The 17,500-nt window shown below is 43.8% G+C and overlaps 1 protein-coding gene across 1 annotated transcript in view; it reads right to left on the bottom strand.

Moving 5' to 3' along the window:
• Positions 1 to 17,500, bottom strand: part of jade2 (jade family PHD finger 2) — a 112,161-nt gene that overhangs the window by 13,180 nt on the left and 81,481 nt on the right. Inside the window, exons 11-12 of the mRNA XM_034550433.1 lie at positions 4,241 to 4,358; positions 3,026 to 3,106 (exon numbers count right to left, since the gene is read on the bottom strand). Coding sequence (XP_034406324.1) covers positions 3,026 to 3,106; positions 4,241 to 4,358 — 199 coding nt within the window. The remainder of the gene's footprint in view (positions 1 to 3,025; positions 3,107 to 4,240; positions 4,359 to 17,500) is intronic.

Below are 17,500 nucleotides of genomic sequence, written 5' to 3'. Positions count from 1 at the left end.
ACAACAAACACAATGACCCTTTTGAACCTTATAGATTTATGTTCCAGAAGCGTTTTCAAACCAGCACACATCCATTGAGGCAATGACAGAAATTGCAAATTCAAACGCACAATTTCCCCACTTTTCCAATTTATTTCACGGTCGTTGCGGAAATCGCGGCGGCCATTAACGGCGAGGGATCCGTCTCCATCAGTTCACTTCTTTTCTTGTGACAGGAGGACCCTCCTATCCTCTCATAAGGACCCTCATATCCTCTCACAAGAACGCTCCTATCCTCTCATAAGGACCCTCATATCCTCTCATAAGGACCCTCATATCCTCTCACAAGGACACTCCTATCCTCTCACAAGAACACTCATATCCTCTCACAAGGACACTCCTATCCTCTCATAAGGATACTCCTATCCTCTCACAAGGACCATCATATCCTCTCATTAGGACCCTTTTACAACCTTTCCTACTTCCTAATCTCTTCTTGTTCCTCTCATGAGCTCCACAGCACGTTGAAAGATGCTTTTTGGGCTTTTTTCAAGGACATCCGCTTTCCCCCCGTGCACGTTTTAATCTCCCTCCATCCTTTTTAAACACTTCTTGTTCCTCTTTTGTTATCGACGTTCTGCTGTTGCCTCTCTCTCCCTCTCTCTCTCTCAATGCTCTTGTTCTTTCATCCCATTACATTCGTGTCCCTTTCCGTCATCCTCGGTCCTTATTTTCTCTGTCTTCCTCACGCTCTATCTCACACACACACACACACACACACAGTCACACACACACACACACACACACACACACACACACATACACACACACACACACACACTCAGAGAGGCCAACACTAACCACTGTCAGCTTGTCACAGCTCAGTTTGAGCTCAAATGTAGATTTAGTGCACTTCCTGCATAATAATAATACTCTCTCTCTCTCTTTCTCTCTCTCTATGTGTGTGTGTGTGTGTGTGTGAAATATGACTTTTTAATGATTCCATGCACAGGGTTAGCATGCACAGAGTTAGCATGCACAGGGTTAGCATGCACAGAGCATGACGAGAGCTGCCTCGCACACACACACACACCTCCCCCCGACATGACAGACAGGCCGATAAACATGACAGACAGGAGGCGGGACATGACAGGTTAAGTGTTGTGAGAGACAGACGGGCGGACTGAGGCTTGTGGGTCTGTTTCGGGTTAGAGAGCTGTGTGTGTGTGTGTGTGTGTGTGTGTGGTTTCCACGTTTTTTGAAAAAAAAAAAAAAAAAAAAAAAAAACAAGCCCCGGGGGAAGGAGCCGGTGCATGGAGAACATTTTGATTTTACACATCGGAATTGGACGTCAGACGTATTTAAAAAAAAACCAAACAGAGTATCTTCAGTGTCTTTAGACATGTTCTGCTTATTGCTTCACATTGGCTCTGCATAGAAGATCAATATGAACCAAACTGACACCGTTTTCATTTTGATTTGTTTTCAACTCCATAACTTTCCCCTGCTGAGACTAATCTGAGCATTACCGTAGTCTGAACATCTATTATTCTTTTACTTTTAATATCGCAGAGTCAGTTTGAGTGAAGAAGGAGCTGAAGAAGGTACCAAGGGTAAGACGGGGGGAGAGGGAAGGAGGACGAAAGAGAAATAAAAGAGGAGGAGGAATAGATTAAAGAGGAGAAACGGAGAGAGGGAACATAAGAGAGAAAGATAAAAGAGGTAGATGCAAGGTGAGGGACAAACCGAATCATTGCGGGAGACGACCTCATCCTTCACTCTCCGGTGCACGTGCACGCACACACACACACACACACACACACACACACACTATCCTCCCATATCTAACTCCTGTGGCAGTAAGAATAGATATGGCTGTTTAGTGCCAGCAGCAGAGCTCCCAGTACCTGATGGCAATGCTGAGTCAGCAGCTCTGCAAGTGTGTGTGTGTGTGTGTGTGTGTGTGTGTGTGTGCGTGTATGTGTGTGACACAGAGGGAGTTAGAAAAGGAGAGAGAGTCAACGTGTTTGTAAGATTTAGTGGAGTGTATAAATGTGTGTACGTGCAGCCGTCCTCGGGAATGATGAGCACTGAAAATTGAGCACTTTTGCACACATACACACACACACGCACGCACACACGCACACACGCACACACACAGACGCACACACGCACACACACAGCCACAGGGGCGAGCTGTCGAGAGTTCACTATCATTACCAGCGAGCTGTAACCGGTATCACCATGACAACAAGCTTTCACTGTCACGGCTGCGACAACCAATCAGGGCTCCTCATCACGGATGCAGGTCACTTTCATTTCCTCACAACGACGCGCTTCAAGCGTCGCTCTAGTGACATCTTTCGCCCCCAACGTTGGGGGCGAAACATCTTAGGAAATTGGTCCCCGGTATCGAACAGACGGCGGCGAGGTAATCCCACAAACCCGCTAAAAGGGCCTTTTTGTTATGTTGTCACACACGTGTATTAATGACCACCCGAGCATGTCAAGAGCTGCGGAATCGCTCCATTATGGACACAAAAACATCTGGACAATAGATTCCAGGTTGAAGAACAGCCACGTTAGCATAACCACGTTAGCATAACCATAATATGGTTCAACGACAGCCGATGAGAACCCGTTGTGTTTGTTATCCGACTCTCGGCGGGTGTAGTTGGTGCTTTCAGACCTCTTTACAGTCTACAGGTTACATTGTGTAATTCGGGACTGATATTGTGCGATTCTAAACCTACTTTCTATAATATCAGTAAATGTACTGCTTGTTTACAATTACGGGAGCTTATTTAAAGGAGACTTGACGAGCTCATCGGCGTACATGTATACGCAGACCAGGAAGTGTCCTCTGATTGGCTGATCTTCTCCCTGGGTTAGATGTTTGCACAGCGTAGGAGATCCTTTGCTTTCTTTGCTAGACTTCAGGTGCACGAGAGCTGCAGCATTATGGCATTATGTTCACAGGTTTATGACATCATCACACCGGCACCTGAGCCAGTTTTTATTGATTAGTTAGGATGTTGTCACTAACTTTTAAGGCTCTTCACCGGCGGGCCTCTGGCTGATGTACTAAAGTCCGGACTGGTGTCAAAAGGTGAGGCGTCTCCCGGCTCTGGAAGAGTTTAATAATCAAGTCAGAACTTTACTAAAACCTCCACGAGAAAGATACATCGATAAAAAGGCAGCTGTTGTTGTTCTGGTCCTAACTGTGATTAGTCTCCATTTTGTTATACACATATGTATATATATAATAAGGTTGTGTTTATTTATTTATTATCCTTATACAAATGTGTTTACTACACAGACTGTATATAAAAATAGGACTTAGTCACCAGGACTATTGGTTTGTGTCTGACGAGCTAAATACAACCATAAGCTGAATAAGACATTTCTAGGTGACCAAAAAACTAATTAATTGACTTGAAACTAGAGATTGAGACCATAAACTCATGTTTACAATATTTACTGAGGGAATAAATCAAGAGAAGTAGAGCCATTTATATAGACTTCTATACAACCAGAGGAGTCGCCCCCTGGTGGTCAGGAGAGAGAATGCAGCTTTAAGACATGAAGCATAGACTTCTATACAACCAGAGGAGTCGCCCCCTGGTGGTCAGGAGAGAGAATGCAGCTTTAACACATGAAGCATAGACTTCTATACAACCAGAGGAGTCGCCCCCTGGTGTTAGAACTACCTCCTTTATGAGGGGTTTTGTTATTTCCAGGTAAAATGATAATAATGTAAAGAACCCAGGGAGGAAAAAGGTCGTAACCGACTCTACCAAGTGGTGAAAATACCAGTTTTCACTTGGCAGTCGCACTAAGAATATCACTCTTGTTTTGAGCAGATATCTCAACCACCATGTTCTCCATCACGGAGCAGCGGCATCGAGCAGCATCGAGGTCAAACTTCACCCGAGTGGAGAGGAAATCCAGCTCCATTCATGTGGCTGGTGTGTGTCACAATATCCGGCTGAACCATTAGTTCAGTGTTGTTGGCTGTGGAGGTGTCGAGTGTGGCCTACAAAAATTATGACGGGCCATTTCCCCAAAGCTGTCCGCCCACCACACTCAACAACAAGGGTTTGCATTCAATCGTTATGCACTTGAGCTTTTCCAAATTGCATTTTTTTTTTTTTGGGTGCACAGAGTGTGTTGGCGGCCTCGGCTACAGTGTTAGAGTGGGTGAAAGGTAGCGGCTTTATTTCTATTGCTTTCACACACGGGTGTTTTCTTCGTCGCTTACCTCCAGCAACGTCCTCTTCCAGGAGTTGTATCTGCAGATGGAAGATCTTCTCCTGGAGGTCGCACATGGTGTGTTTCATTTTCTCCCTCCGCGTCACCATGTAGCACAGGTTACGCACCTGGAACACACGACACCGGCGTTACAAACACATCGCGCCAAGAGCCTGTTGCATTGTGGTTGGTTTAGTGGAGGATAAACATTATGACCTGCAGACGTGTGGCTGTAAATACAAACAGACACACACCGGGTCCAGCCGCGTAACAATCATCGTACAACACACACTGCACACGCACCTAGGGACGCTTAACAGTCAACATTTCTTATATTAAAAATGGATCCAGCCTCGCAATCGCTCGTTGTGAAAAATTATTCCCAAACTGCAGCTCTCCAGACCTTTTTGAGCTCTTTCAGCTCATTGTTTTGGGTTAGTATCTTCCTGCTCATCAAACACATTTCTGGCAGCAGTTTTAATAGGAAAAAAGCAGTGATAAACGCACTGGATGCTACCTGCCCAGAGGTAGCAACACAAAGCTAAAAAAAGGAAAGAAAGAGAGTATATATTGTTGAAATAAATGATTCGATTGTTCTATGTCTGTTGCAGGTATGAATAGACAATTGACTGCTAATAAAGTTGTAAAGTGGTCAAAACAATATGTAACGCAATTAGTAATCTGTTAGAGGTATCTTTTCTCAGCTTCTTGTTCTACTTTCTAGAAGCTAAAAATACTAGTTTAATATAGATAAAGATCAAAGCAACAATATATCACATCACGGATTTATGTGCATCCAGTAACGAGACAATCAACGCGGTGGCTTCCTGCCAACACACTCTTGTTCCACAAAGTCCAGCTGAGCCCTCCTGCTCCACACACTGACGACGACCACGTGGCCCTGGAAGCTGTAGACGAGTGTGCATGTGAGTGCACGGACAGAAGAGAGCCGGGAGATGACCGTCTGCATGTTTATGTTCAGCGCATATGGATGTTCATAGAAGAGCTGTGGTTTTAAATGTGTGTGTGCGAATATTTTTTGAATTGGCAACAGATACAAGAGAAGGAGAAGCAAAGACAAGAAAGCGAGTAAAGAGGCTGAAACTAATAGAGAGACAGAAATAGATGGAATATATATATATATATATATATATATATATATAGAGAGAGAGAGAGAGAGAGAGAGAAAACAGGTTGGGAGAGAGACAGACGGTGCAAGAGGCTAAGTAAACACGATTCGGCGCGGTCCTCTGGCAGCTGAAGCTTTTACATGCTCACAAAATCATTTTATCTACAAATGAAACAGTCTCAGAGGGTGGAGACCCGAGTTAGCTAGATGTGGACAGAAGACTCCGAAAGGGGAGACTGGATACTAACTTATTCCATACTAACGCACTGCATGCTAACGTACTGCATACTAAAACACTCTGTACTAACGCAGTTCGTACTAAAACACTCCATACTAACACACTGCATGCTAACGCACTGCATGCTAACACACTCCATACTAACACACTGCATGCTAACACACTGCATACTAACGCACTGCATGCTAACACACTGCATACTAACACACTCCATACTAACACACTCCATACTAACACACTGCATACTAACACACTCCATGCTAACACACTGCATGCTAACACACTGCATACTAACATACTCCATGCTAACACACTGCATGCTAACACACTGCATACTAACACACTCCATACTAACACACTGCATGCTAACACACTGCATGCTAACGCACTCCATACTAACACACTGCATGCTAACACACTGCATGCTAACGCACTGCATGCTAACACACTGCATACTAACACACTCCATACTAACACACTCCATACTAACACACTCCATACTAACACACTGCATACTAACACACTCCATGCGAACACACTGCATGCTAACACACTGCATACTAACACACTCCATGCTAACACACTGCATGCTAACACACTGCATACTAACACACTCCATGCTAACACACTGCATACTAACACACTCCATGCTAACACACTGCATGCTAACACATTCCATACTAACACACTCCATACTAACACACTGCATACTAACACACTCCATACTAAAACACTGCATACTAACACACTGCATACTAACACACTGCATACTAACACACTCCATGCTAACACACTCCATGCTAACACATTCCATACTAACACACTGCATGTTAACACACTGCATGCTAACATACTGCATACTAAAACACTCCATACTAACGCACTGCATGCTAACATACTGCATACTAAAACACTCCATACTAACGCACTGCATGCTAACACACTGCATACTAACACACTCCATACTAACGCACTGCATGCTAACACACGGCATACTAACACACTCCATACTAACGCACTGCATGCTAACATACTGCATACTAAAACACTCCATACTAACGCACTGCATGCTAACACACTCCATACTAACACACTGCATGCTAACATACTGCATACTAAAACACTCCATACTAACGCACTGCATGCTAACACACTGCATACTAACACACTGCATGCTAACATACTGCATACTAAAACACTCCATACTAACGCAATACGTGCTAACGCACTTCGTACTAATGCACTGCATGCTAACGTACTGCGTGCTAACGCACTGCATACTAACACACTCCATACTAATGCACTGCATGCTAACGTACTGCATGCATACGTACTGCATGCTAACGTATTGCATACTAACGCACATCATACTAACGCACATCGTGGTAATGCACTGCGTGCTAACGCACTCCATGCTAACACACTGCACACTAACACACTGCACACTAATAATCAGGCATTGTACGTATTGCACACTGCCTGCTAAATAAGCGCCCAAGTATGAATTTCCTGTTTAAACCGAACGCACAACCGGCCAACGGCGTTGTTCGTATAAACTGACCACATGTTGGGAATCCAATCAATTTCTTTGCTGGGTAGAAAACATTTTAAATAAAAGGCACATTTTTCAGCCTGGCTTAAACTCTGTCAAGGCCGACGGTCGGTCTCAAGGCACCCAGACGCAATGCATTGTGGGGCAGTTGTGCAGTAATCTCACGTCCTCTCAAATAATTCTTGCTAATGAAGTACACATAAGGGCCTTCTCTTGCACACACACTACATCTCACGTCATACTCAGTATGAATAATATGTCAGTGTGTGGTTCTAAATACAAACACACACACACACACACACACACACACACACACACAGAGCACTGAATTGTCTTTACAAGACAAAGGTTTCACGTCCTCACAGGTATGTCAGGATCAACCTGCTACGAGCCATTACACACTCTGATATTTATGTCCACCTCAGATTATGTGGAGAACATGCTGTTATTTGTCTGTGATTTATATACTGCACAGACCGGCCAACACATCGCCGTGACAACAGAGTAACTGCAGGGGGAGGAAGGAGGGAAACTAATTGGGTCCGAGCCAGAGCACTTGAGTCCCAAACCAACAAGCCAGAAGCGGGATCACTGCCAACTCTCACAACGGTGAATCAGTAATCATGTGTCTCGAACCGCACCTGTGTGTGTGTGTGCGTGTGTGTGTGTGTGTCAGCACATGGGATAAACAGAGGCAGAAAGAGAGCAAAGCCTTTTGTATGAGTTTGCATTTGTGATAAAGAAACATAATTGGTTTGTTTGTTAACTTCAACAGTGAATGTGCAGGTGTGTCTGTGTGTGTGTGTGTGTGTGTGTGTGTGTGGCGGTCCAGCAGGCGGATTGTTTATCTGCCGGTCTTGATGGATTCGTCAGCCCAGCCTATCTGACCCACTCCATCCCTGTTTGAGCACCGCAGATATAAATAGCTGCTCAACTGGGACACAATGTGCAGAGCCTGGCTTTGATTAGGACACTCTGTGTGTGTGTGTGTGTGTGTGTGTGTGTGTGTGTGTGTGTGTGTGTGTGTGTGTGTGTGTGTGTGTGTGTGTCTGTGTGCGTGTGTGTGTGTGTGTCTGTACTGTTTTAAAAAACAACTATCTGCCTGGACACATGACAAGGGAGTATGGAGCAGGATGGGAGGTGAAGATAAGGAAAGAGAGGAGAGGAGGTAAAATAACTCCTATTTGACTTTCCACAACTTATGATGCGTCATATTCTGTTGCTCACTTTAATGTTTTGGACGGTGTGTTAGTCTACCAGCACACAGACTACCAGCACACATACTACCAGCAGACAGACTACCAGCACACAGACTACCAGCACACAGACTACCAGCACACAGACTACCAGCAGAAAGACTACCAGTACACAGACTACCAGCAGACAGACTACCAGCAGAAAGACTACCAGCACACAGACTACCAGCACACAGACTACCAGCACACAGACTACCAGCAGAAAGACTACCAGTACACAGACTACCAGCAGACAGACTACCAGCACACAGACTACCAGCACACAGACTACCAGCAGAAAGACTACCAGCACACAGACTACCAGCAGAAAGACTACCAGTACACAGACTACCAGCAGACAGACTACCAGCAGAAAGACTACCAGCACAGACTACCAGCACACAGACTACCAGCAGAAAGACTACCAGCACACAGACTACCATCAGAAAGACTACCAGCACACAGACTACCAGCAGACAGACTACCAGCACAGACTATCGGCAGAAAGACTACCAGCACACATACTACCAGCAGACAGACTACCAGCACACAGACTACCAGCAGAAAGACTACCAGCACAGAGACTACCAGCACACAGACTACCAGCACACAGTCTACCAGAACACAGACTACCAGCACACAGACTACCAGCAGACAGACTACCAGCACACAGACTACCAGCAGAAAGACTACCAGCACAGAGACTACCAGCACACAGACTATCAGCACACAGACTACACAGCACACAGACTACGAGCAGACAGACTACCAGCACACAGACTACCAGCAAACAGACTACACAGCACACAGACTACGAGCAGACAGACTACCAGCAGAAAGACCACCAGCAGACAGACTACCAGCACACAGACTACCAGCGGACAGACTACCAGCAAACAGACTACCAGCAAACAGACTACCAGCAAACAGAAACAGTATTCCTCCTCTTGCTTCATCCATCCATCCACACACACACACACACACACACACACACACACACACACACACACACACACACACACACTGAGCGGTCAGCAGAGCACTGGCTGCCATCAACCTCTAATTACTTCAACAGGTGTCTGGCAGGAGGGCACCACGTTTTGTGTGTGTGTGTGTGTGTGTGAGTGTGTGCGTGTGTGTGTGTGAGTGTGTGTGTGTGACACAGAGAGGGAGTAACTGGGTACTTTTCCATCAAAGTAATACACTATTTGAGCACATTTTCCAAGAGGTCATGAATGGAAATGATCTCCTCAAGACTTTTATAAACCCTTGAGTAGGTTAAGACATTTTACAGTTGAAATAAACAAATAACAAGTACAAATTACACTGAAAGCGAAAGTACACTATTCACTGAATATTGTAATGAGGAGACATTTAGAGCCGTCACAGGTGTTGTTTTTAACATCAACAAAGGCTCCGTTTCATTCAAGTGTCCCAGGGAGCCAAATCTATTTATTTTACTTTTTTAAATTTGTATTATTACGCCTTGTTATAAAACTGTTGTTTTACTTTTGTCTTTTCGATGCACAAACAACAACAGGTGGATGTAAACATATTTTAATGAGTGTCTTTCCATTCGGCGGAGGTGTGGAGGTGCAGAACTAATTCCCAAAGTGATCTCTGAGATAGAGATAAACCCAGTGGGACCAGCAAGGGAATGCATGCGTGTGTGTGTGTGTGTGTGTGTGTGTGTGTGTGTGTCTCTCTCAGTGGTATCTGTGATCAAAATGGATTTCATGGTAAAAACTGTACAATAAAGAGATCCAATAACAACGTTGCGACACAGACGCAGCTCTTTAAAAAACCCAAAACAATCTATAATGTGAATATAACAGGACTCCAAAAACAAAACAAAACAAGTGAGATAATAAGATTCTTTCTTCATTCCTCCCACTGACTCCAGATCAGATCTTATTGACGAGCCGCTCAGCTCCCAGCGCGCCGACTACAGACCTGAGCTGCTTCCTAATGAGCAACATCGACTGCTCATTGGCCCTGGGACGCACACACACACACACACACACACCACTGGGAGCAGGCAGCCAGCTAAAGATCGGCACTATTGATCTTTAATTGGCCCGATATCACCCCCGACCCCAATGTGGTTCATTACTAACGATCCGTATCGATCCCACTGAGCACTGGGAGGCCGACAGCTGGTATATTTGGATATCGGTACCGGCCCCCTTCCAGTTCGATGCCTCGGATGAATATGTATGTTTCATATAAAGGATTTATCTAGAAGTAGAATCCTTCCTCTCGTGGGTCCAGTCAGGTGTTACATGAAAAGTGCAGCAACTGTTGCACATTTGCATCGCTGCCTGGTTGGAAGAGTTCGGTTGCGCAATATTTGCATGCGAGTTGATTGATCCGCTCTGATCGCCGTTTATTGGTCACTCCCCCTTTACGGCTCACACGCGCGTGTTCAAGGACGACGAGTTGCCGAGTGCATTGATTTAAAAAAACAAAAACAATACTATGACTTGTTTATGAAGAACCAAATGGTTCCTCTCAGGTCCTCCGGGACTTCTAGCCCAGGAACACACATCATCAAGGCTGAAGCTCTCTCTGCTCACTGCAGATGGTTTTTAAATCAAAGCTGAGGGTATTTGAATTCATAATTCCTGCTCATATTCCCTTTCAAGGTTCCTCGTGCCATACGGAGCATTTTCTTTTAAATATCTCTGTGTTTAAAAAAAAAGGTGCCATGCCTCGACTCTCTTTAACTCCCGGTCACGACCCAAAACAGAGCACCAGCCTGTGAGGTGAGGCCCACCAGATGACAGCTGCAGTATCTGGATTCAACGTGCGAGGGTGATATTAATATATTTCTTTTATCTCGGCGACCGAAAGGAATTTGTTGTTGTTTTTACTCATGCGTGGTCTAAAAAGCCATTATTTTCCTCAGTTACTCTTTATTTCAATCCTACTGCCGCTGCTGGAAATATAAAACACGTCATTTCTGCAGAGTTGAGTAAAAAAAACTGAATAGAACATTTTGACACCCAACAGATTTAACCCCCAATAACTGTCGTCTGCAGCATTAGCATCTTAGCATCTTAGCATCTTAGCACGGCTCCTTTAATCACGGCGTGTGTGTGTTAGTAGAGTCTTTAACTTCCTGTTTCCATGTTTTCTTTGGTGGTCAGTAGAGAGAATGCAGCTTTAACACATGAAGCATAGACTTCTATACAACCAGAGGAGTCGCCCCCTGGTGGTCAGTAGAGGGAATGCAGCTTTAACACATGAAGCATAGACTTCTATACAACCAGAGGAGTCGCCCCCTGGTTGTCAGGAGAGAGAATGCAGCTTTAACACATGAAGCATAGACTTCTATACAACCAGAGGAGTCGCCCCCTGGTGGTCAGTAGAGAGAATGCAGCTTCAACACATGAAGCATAGACTTCTATACAACCAGAGGAGTCGCCCCCTGGTTGTCAGGAGAGAGAATGCAGCTTTAACACATGAAGCATAGACTTCTATACAACCAGAGGAGTCGCCCCCTCGTGGTCAGTAGAGGGAATGCAGCTTTAACACATGAAGCATAGACTTCTATACAACCAGAGGAGTCGCCCCCTCGTGGTCAGTAGAGGGAATGCAGCTTTAACACATGAAGCATAGACTTCTATACAACCAGAGGAGTCGCCCCCTGGTGGTCAGGAGAGAGAATGCAGCTTTAACACATGAAGCATAAACTTCTATACAACCAGAGGAGTCGCCCCCTGGTGGTCAGGAGAGAGAATGCAGCTTTAACACATGAAGCATAGACTTCTATACAACCAGAGGAGTCGCCCCCTGGTGGTCAGGAGAGAGAATGCAGCTTCAACACATGAAGCATAGACTTCTATACAACCAGAGGAGTCGCCCCCTGGTGGTCAGGAGAGAGAATGCAGCTTCAACACATGAAGCATAGACTTCTATACAACCAGAGGAGTCGCCCCCTGGTGGTCAGTAGAGAGAATGCAGCTTCAACACATGAAGCATAGACTTCTATACAACCAGAGGAGCATCAGATGAACGACGTACAAAAGGGCCGAAGGAAGAAAGGATGAAGGGCATGTGAAAAGAGAGAGAGGGAGGAGGGAAGCACGGACAGAAGCAAGGGGGAAAGAGAAGGAAGGAGGAGAAAGTGGGTCAGACAGGCAGAATGATGTGCAGCACACACACACACACACAGGCACACATACACACACACACACGCGTGTGTGGAAGTCCATCACTTCCACACACACACAAACTACACAGACAAGCGTAGCCACGCCCACCTGGGGTGTGCACGGCAACATCTTTCACCAATCAGAACCATCGCTTGTGTGTGTGTGTGTATTTTTCTTATCACTTTCTTTATCCACATACATGTGGAAGCGTTCACACCGGATACTCGTACACGATTACATGTGTGTATCCAGGAGTACACATACACAAACACACACACAAACACACACACACACACACACACACACACACACACACACACACGTCTGCTGGAGTTCTGCCAAAGCGATAAACTCTTAATAAACCTTGTGACACCGACACCCGGCTCTTGTTCCTCCTTCACGTGCACTCTTTCATCCACATGCACTCCTTCACATGCACTCTTTCATCCACATGCACTCCTTCACATGCACTCTTTCATCCACGTGCACTCCTTCATCCACAGCTGCCTGCCCTCCCTGTTCCATCCTCCCTTTCTTCCTCATGCACAGTTCATGTAGAGATAAAAGGGGGAGGGGGGGAAATGAAGGGTGGAAAATAGAGAGAGCAAGAAACAGGACAAACACACACACACACACACACACACACAGTTTAATTAAAAGGAGGGGAAGTGTGCACACCTCACACACTGTCCAACAGCAAACATGTAAAGATCAAATCCCGGTTATGAAACCTTATTACGCCCAGAGAGCTTTTTATTGGACAAACTGTTTCATGTCAGCAAACAAACCAGGATTGGGGATTAAATTGTCTCCAAAAATTGTCTCACTTGACAATGAATCCAGACGGCACGGATGGCCCGTCTGCATGCATAAACATAAGCATAAGGATTAAATAATCTGTTTTTGGGGGATATTTTCACAGTGCTGTGCCACGTAAATAAAATATATTTACTCACCACGCAATGTTGGGAAAGTCTTCACCGACTTCACTCCCTGAATATGAACCGAGAGCTGAAATACTGCATTAATGTAGTGGACAATGAACTGTTTCATGCAACTTTGTTGGAATGTGACATATATATATATACACACATACATATATATATTGCATATACAGTGTAATTATTTGTAGATTCCAAATAATATATATATTTAAATATATATGTTTACTTATATACATATATTTATATATATATATATACATATATATATATATAAATATATTTATATATATATTTAAATACATATGTATATATATACATCTATATATATATTGAGTATTAAAACCACTGAAGCAGAACGCTTGTAAAGAAGCTAGAAGATCCCACATATTGAATCACAGACGCACCTCCTGCACCACATATTGAAACATCACAGACTCACCTCCACCACCACATATTGAAACATCACAGACGCGCCTCCACCACCACATATTGAAACATCACAGACGAGCCTCCTGCACCACATATTGAAACATCACAGACTCACCTCCTGCACCACATATTGAAACATCACAGACGAGCCTCCACCACCACATATTGAAACATCACAGACGAGCCTCCTGCACCACATATTGAAACATCACAGACGAGCCTCCACCACCACATATTGAAACATCACAGACGAGCCTCCTGCACCACATATTGAAACATCACAGACGCGCCTCCTGCGGCCCTAATGAACAGAGGTGGCGCTGCTCCTCCTGGAGGAGCTTCACGCTGTTCGGGGCAGGTGAGCTAAAGAGGCTCCTCTCCGTTCTCCTCTTCTCGGGGAGGAAGCGGCTCAGACTCAAATCACTCAGCAGCAGGAGGAACGGCTGAAACACAGCGAGGAGCGAAGCCTAATTGGCTCCGTTTCAGCCGGGGGGGGGGGTTAAGAGGAGGAATGAGGAATGTGTTTGGGGGGGGGGGGGGGGGGGGGGGGGGGTTAAGAGGAGGAATGAGGAATGTGTTTGGGGGGGGGGGGGGGGGGGGGCTTTATTCCATAATGGTGTGAGAGGCTGGCCAGTCAGGGGAGTGATGGGGGATCTGGTCCTGACAGGGGGGGGGGGCGACTGACGCTAACATTACCGTTAACTACACATGTTAAAATACATGTTGCAATGTCAAATAATGTGCAGCCACAGACTGTTTAAATGTGTGATTGACAGTCAGGAACACTACCATGACTAAGAGCCTGTAGAAAGAACCAGCTGTCACACACACGTCACACCTGGTTCTGGTGACGGATCACTTCCTGAAACTTGACAGCTGATCAAAGAGTTGTTTGTCCAAGAAGTTTCTTTCTTTCTTTTGGTTGAACTTTATTTGTTGCCGAGTCATCAAGAGGCCGTTAAACCGACGACGAGGTCGTATCGCACCATCTCATCGACATGAAAAAGAGACAAAAACATAAACGAGGACCCAGTAAACTGGTGAAACTGGGCCACTGGAAACCACCGACGTCTCACTTTATGCTTCTGTGATGAACAAACAACCGCCTGACTCTCAACTGTCGTCCTCAGCCAGCGACAATGACGCCCTGAGAAAAATGTTTGGAACATAAATCCCATAAATGCCATAAACGCCTCGGTTTGCGACCTCGGAGAACCAAAAATAAACAATAAACGCCGGTCGAGAGAGCGTTTCCACTGCAGGTCATAAACACACTAAAACGTGCACGAGGCCGTGACGCCATCACACAAGGATGGCTGCAACGCAATTTAGCTCTTTTTTAATACTTAAACTGGACACGACTCGTACGATAAACAGTTAAAGTGTTGTTGTTGTTGTTGTTGAGAAGTCCTTTATTTGTTTTGAAAAAACAACAAGATATAAAGTGCCAAATGGAAACAGAGCGTTTAGTTCTTCTCCGAGTGTAAAACACACACCGAGTGTACAACACACACCAAGTGTAAATATGATCAATATAATCAATACGTCTGGACGGACTGTGTGTATCTCACATGTATCTTGTGTGTATCTCACATGTATCTTGTGTGTATCTCACATGTATCTTGTTTGTATCTCACATGTATCTTGTGTGTATCTCACATGTATCTTGTGTGTATCTCACATGTATCTTGTATGTATCTCACATGTATCTAGTGTGTATCTCACATGTATCTTGTGTGTATCTCACATGTATCTTGTATGTATCTCACATGTATCTAGTGTGTATCTCACATGTATCTTGTATGTATCTCACATGTATCTTGTGTGTATGTCATATGTATCTTGTGTGTATCTCACATGTATCTTGTGTGTATCTCACATGTATCTTGTATGTATCTCACATGTATCTTGTATGTATCTCACATGTATCTTGTTTGTATCTTGTGTGTATCTCACATGTATCTTGTTTGTATCTTGTGTGTATCTCACATGTATCTTGTATGTATCTCACATGTATCTTGTTTGTATCTCACAATTATCTTGTATGTATCTCACATGTATCTTGTATGTATTTCACATGTATCTTGTATGTATCTCACATGTATCTTGTTTGTATCTTGTGTGTATCTCACATGTATGTTGTACGTATCTCACATGTATCTTACATGTATCTTGTATGTATCTCACATGTATCTTGTATGTATCTCACATGTATCTTGTTTGTATCTCACATGTATCTTGTTTGTATCTCACATGTATCTTGTATGTATCTCACATGTATCTTGTTTGTATCTCACATGTATCTTGTGTGTATCTCACAATTATCTTGTATGTATCTCACATGTATCTTGTATGTATCTCACATGTATCTTGTATGTATCTCACATGTATCTTGTTTGTATCTTGTGTGTATCTCACATGTATCTTGTATGTATCTCACATGTATCTTGTTTGTATCTCACAATTATCTTGTATGTATCTCACATGTATCTTGTATGTATTTCACATGTATCTTGTATGTATCTCACATGTATCTTGTTTGTATCTTGTGTGTATCTCACATGTATGTTGTACGTATCTCACATGTATCTTACATGTATCTTGTGTGTATCTCACATGTATCTTGTGTGTATCTCAAATGTATCTTGTTTGTATCTCACATGTATCTTGTTTGTATCTTGTGTGTATCTCACATGTATCTTGTATGTATCTCACATGTATCTTGTGTGTATCTTGTATGTATCTCACATGTATCTTGTGTGTGTCTTGTGTGTATCTCACATGTATCTTGTATGTATCTCACATGTATCTTGTTTGTATCTCACATGTATCTTGTATGTATCTCACATGTATCTTGTGTGTATCTCACATGTATCTTGTTTGTATCTCATATGTATCTTGTGTGTATCTTGTTTGTATCTCACATGTATCTTGTGTGTATCTCACATGTATCTTACATGTATCTTGTATGTATCTCACATGTATCTTGTGTGTGTCTTGTGTGTATCTCACATGTATCTTGTATGTATCTCACATGTATCTTGTGTGTGTCTTGTGTGTATCTCACATGTATCTTGTATGTATCTCACATGTATCTTGTGTGTATCTCACATGTATCTTGTGTGTATCTCACATGTATCTTGTTTGTATCTCATATGTATCTTGTGTGTATCTTGTTTGTATCTCACATGTATCTTGAGTGTATCTCACATGTATCTTGTTTGTATCTCACAATTATCTTGTATGTATCTCACATGTATCTTGTATGTATTTCACATGTATCTTGTATGTATCTCACATGTATATTGTGTGTATCTCACATGTATCTTGTTTGTATCTCATATGTATCTTGTGTGTATCATATATTGCTCATATCGCCCTCATTACTTATTGACGCGCCCCACACTGTGTACAGTGCGGCTAGTGAGCCTTGTAGCTGTGTGTGTTGTTATCGTTGACACGGGTAAAAACACAGAACTACACACACGTTCATGCACTTACACAGAAATAGACTTGAATGGAAACCTTAAATACACACACACAGTGCAGCAGGAACATGTGGGTGTGTATTACTCGGCTGATGTGC

Source organism: Cyclopterus lumpus, chromosome 14 (assembly GCF_009769545.1).
Source record: "Cyclopterus lumpus isolate fCycLum1 chromosome 14, fCycLum1.pri, whole genome shotgun sequence".
NCBI classification, from domain to species: Eukaryota; Metazoa; Chordata; class Actinopteri; order Perciformes; family Cyclopteridae; genus Cyclopterus; species Cyclopterus lumpus.
Note: the sequence above shows the minus strand (reverse complement) of the source record. Positions and strands in the feature narration are given on the sequence as shown.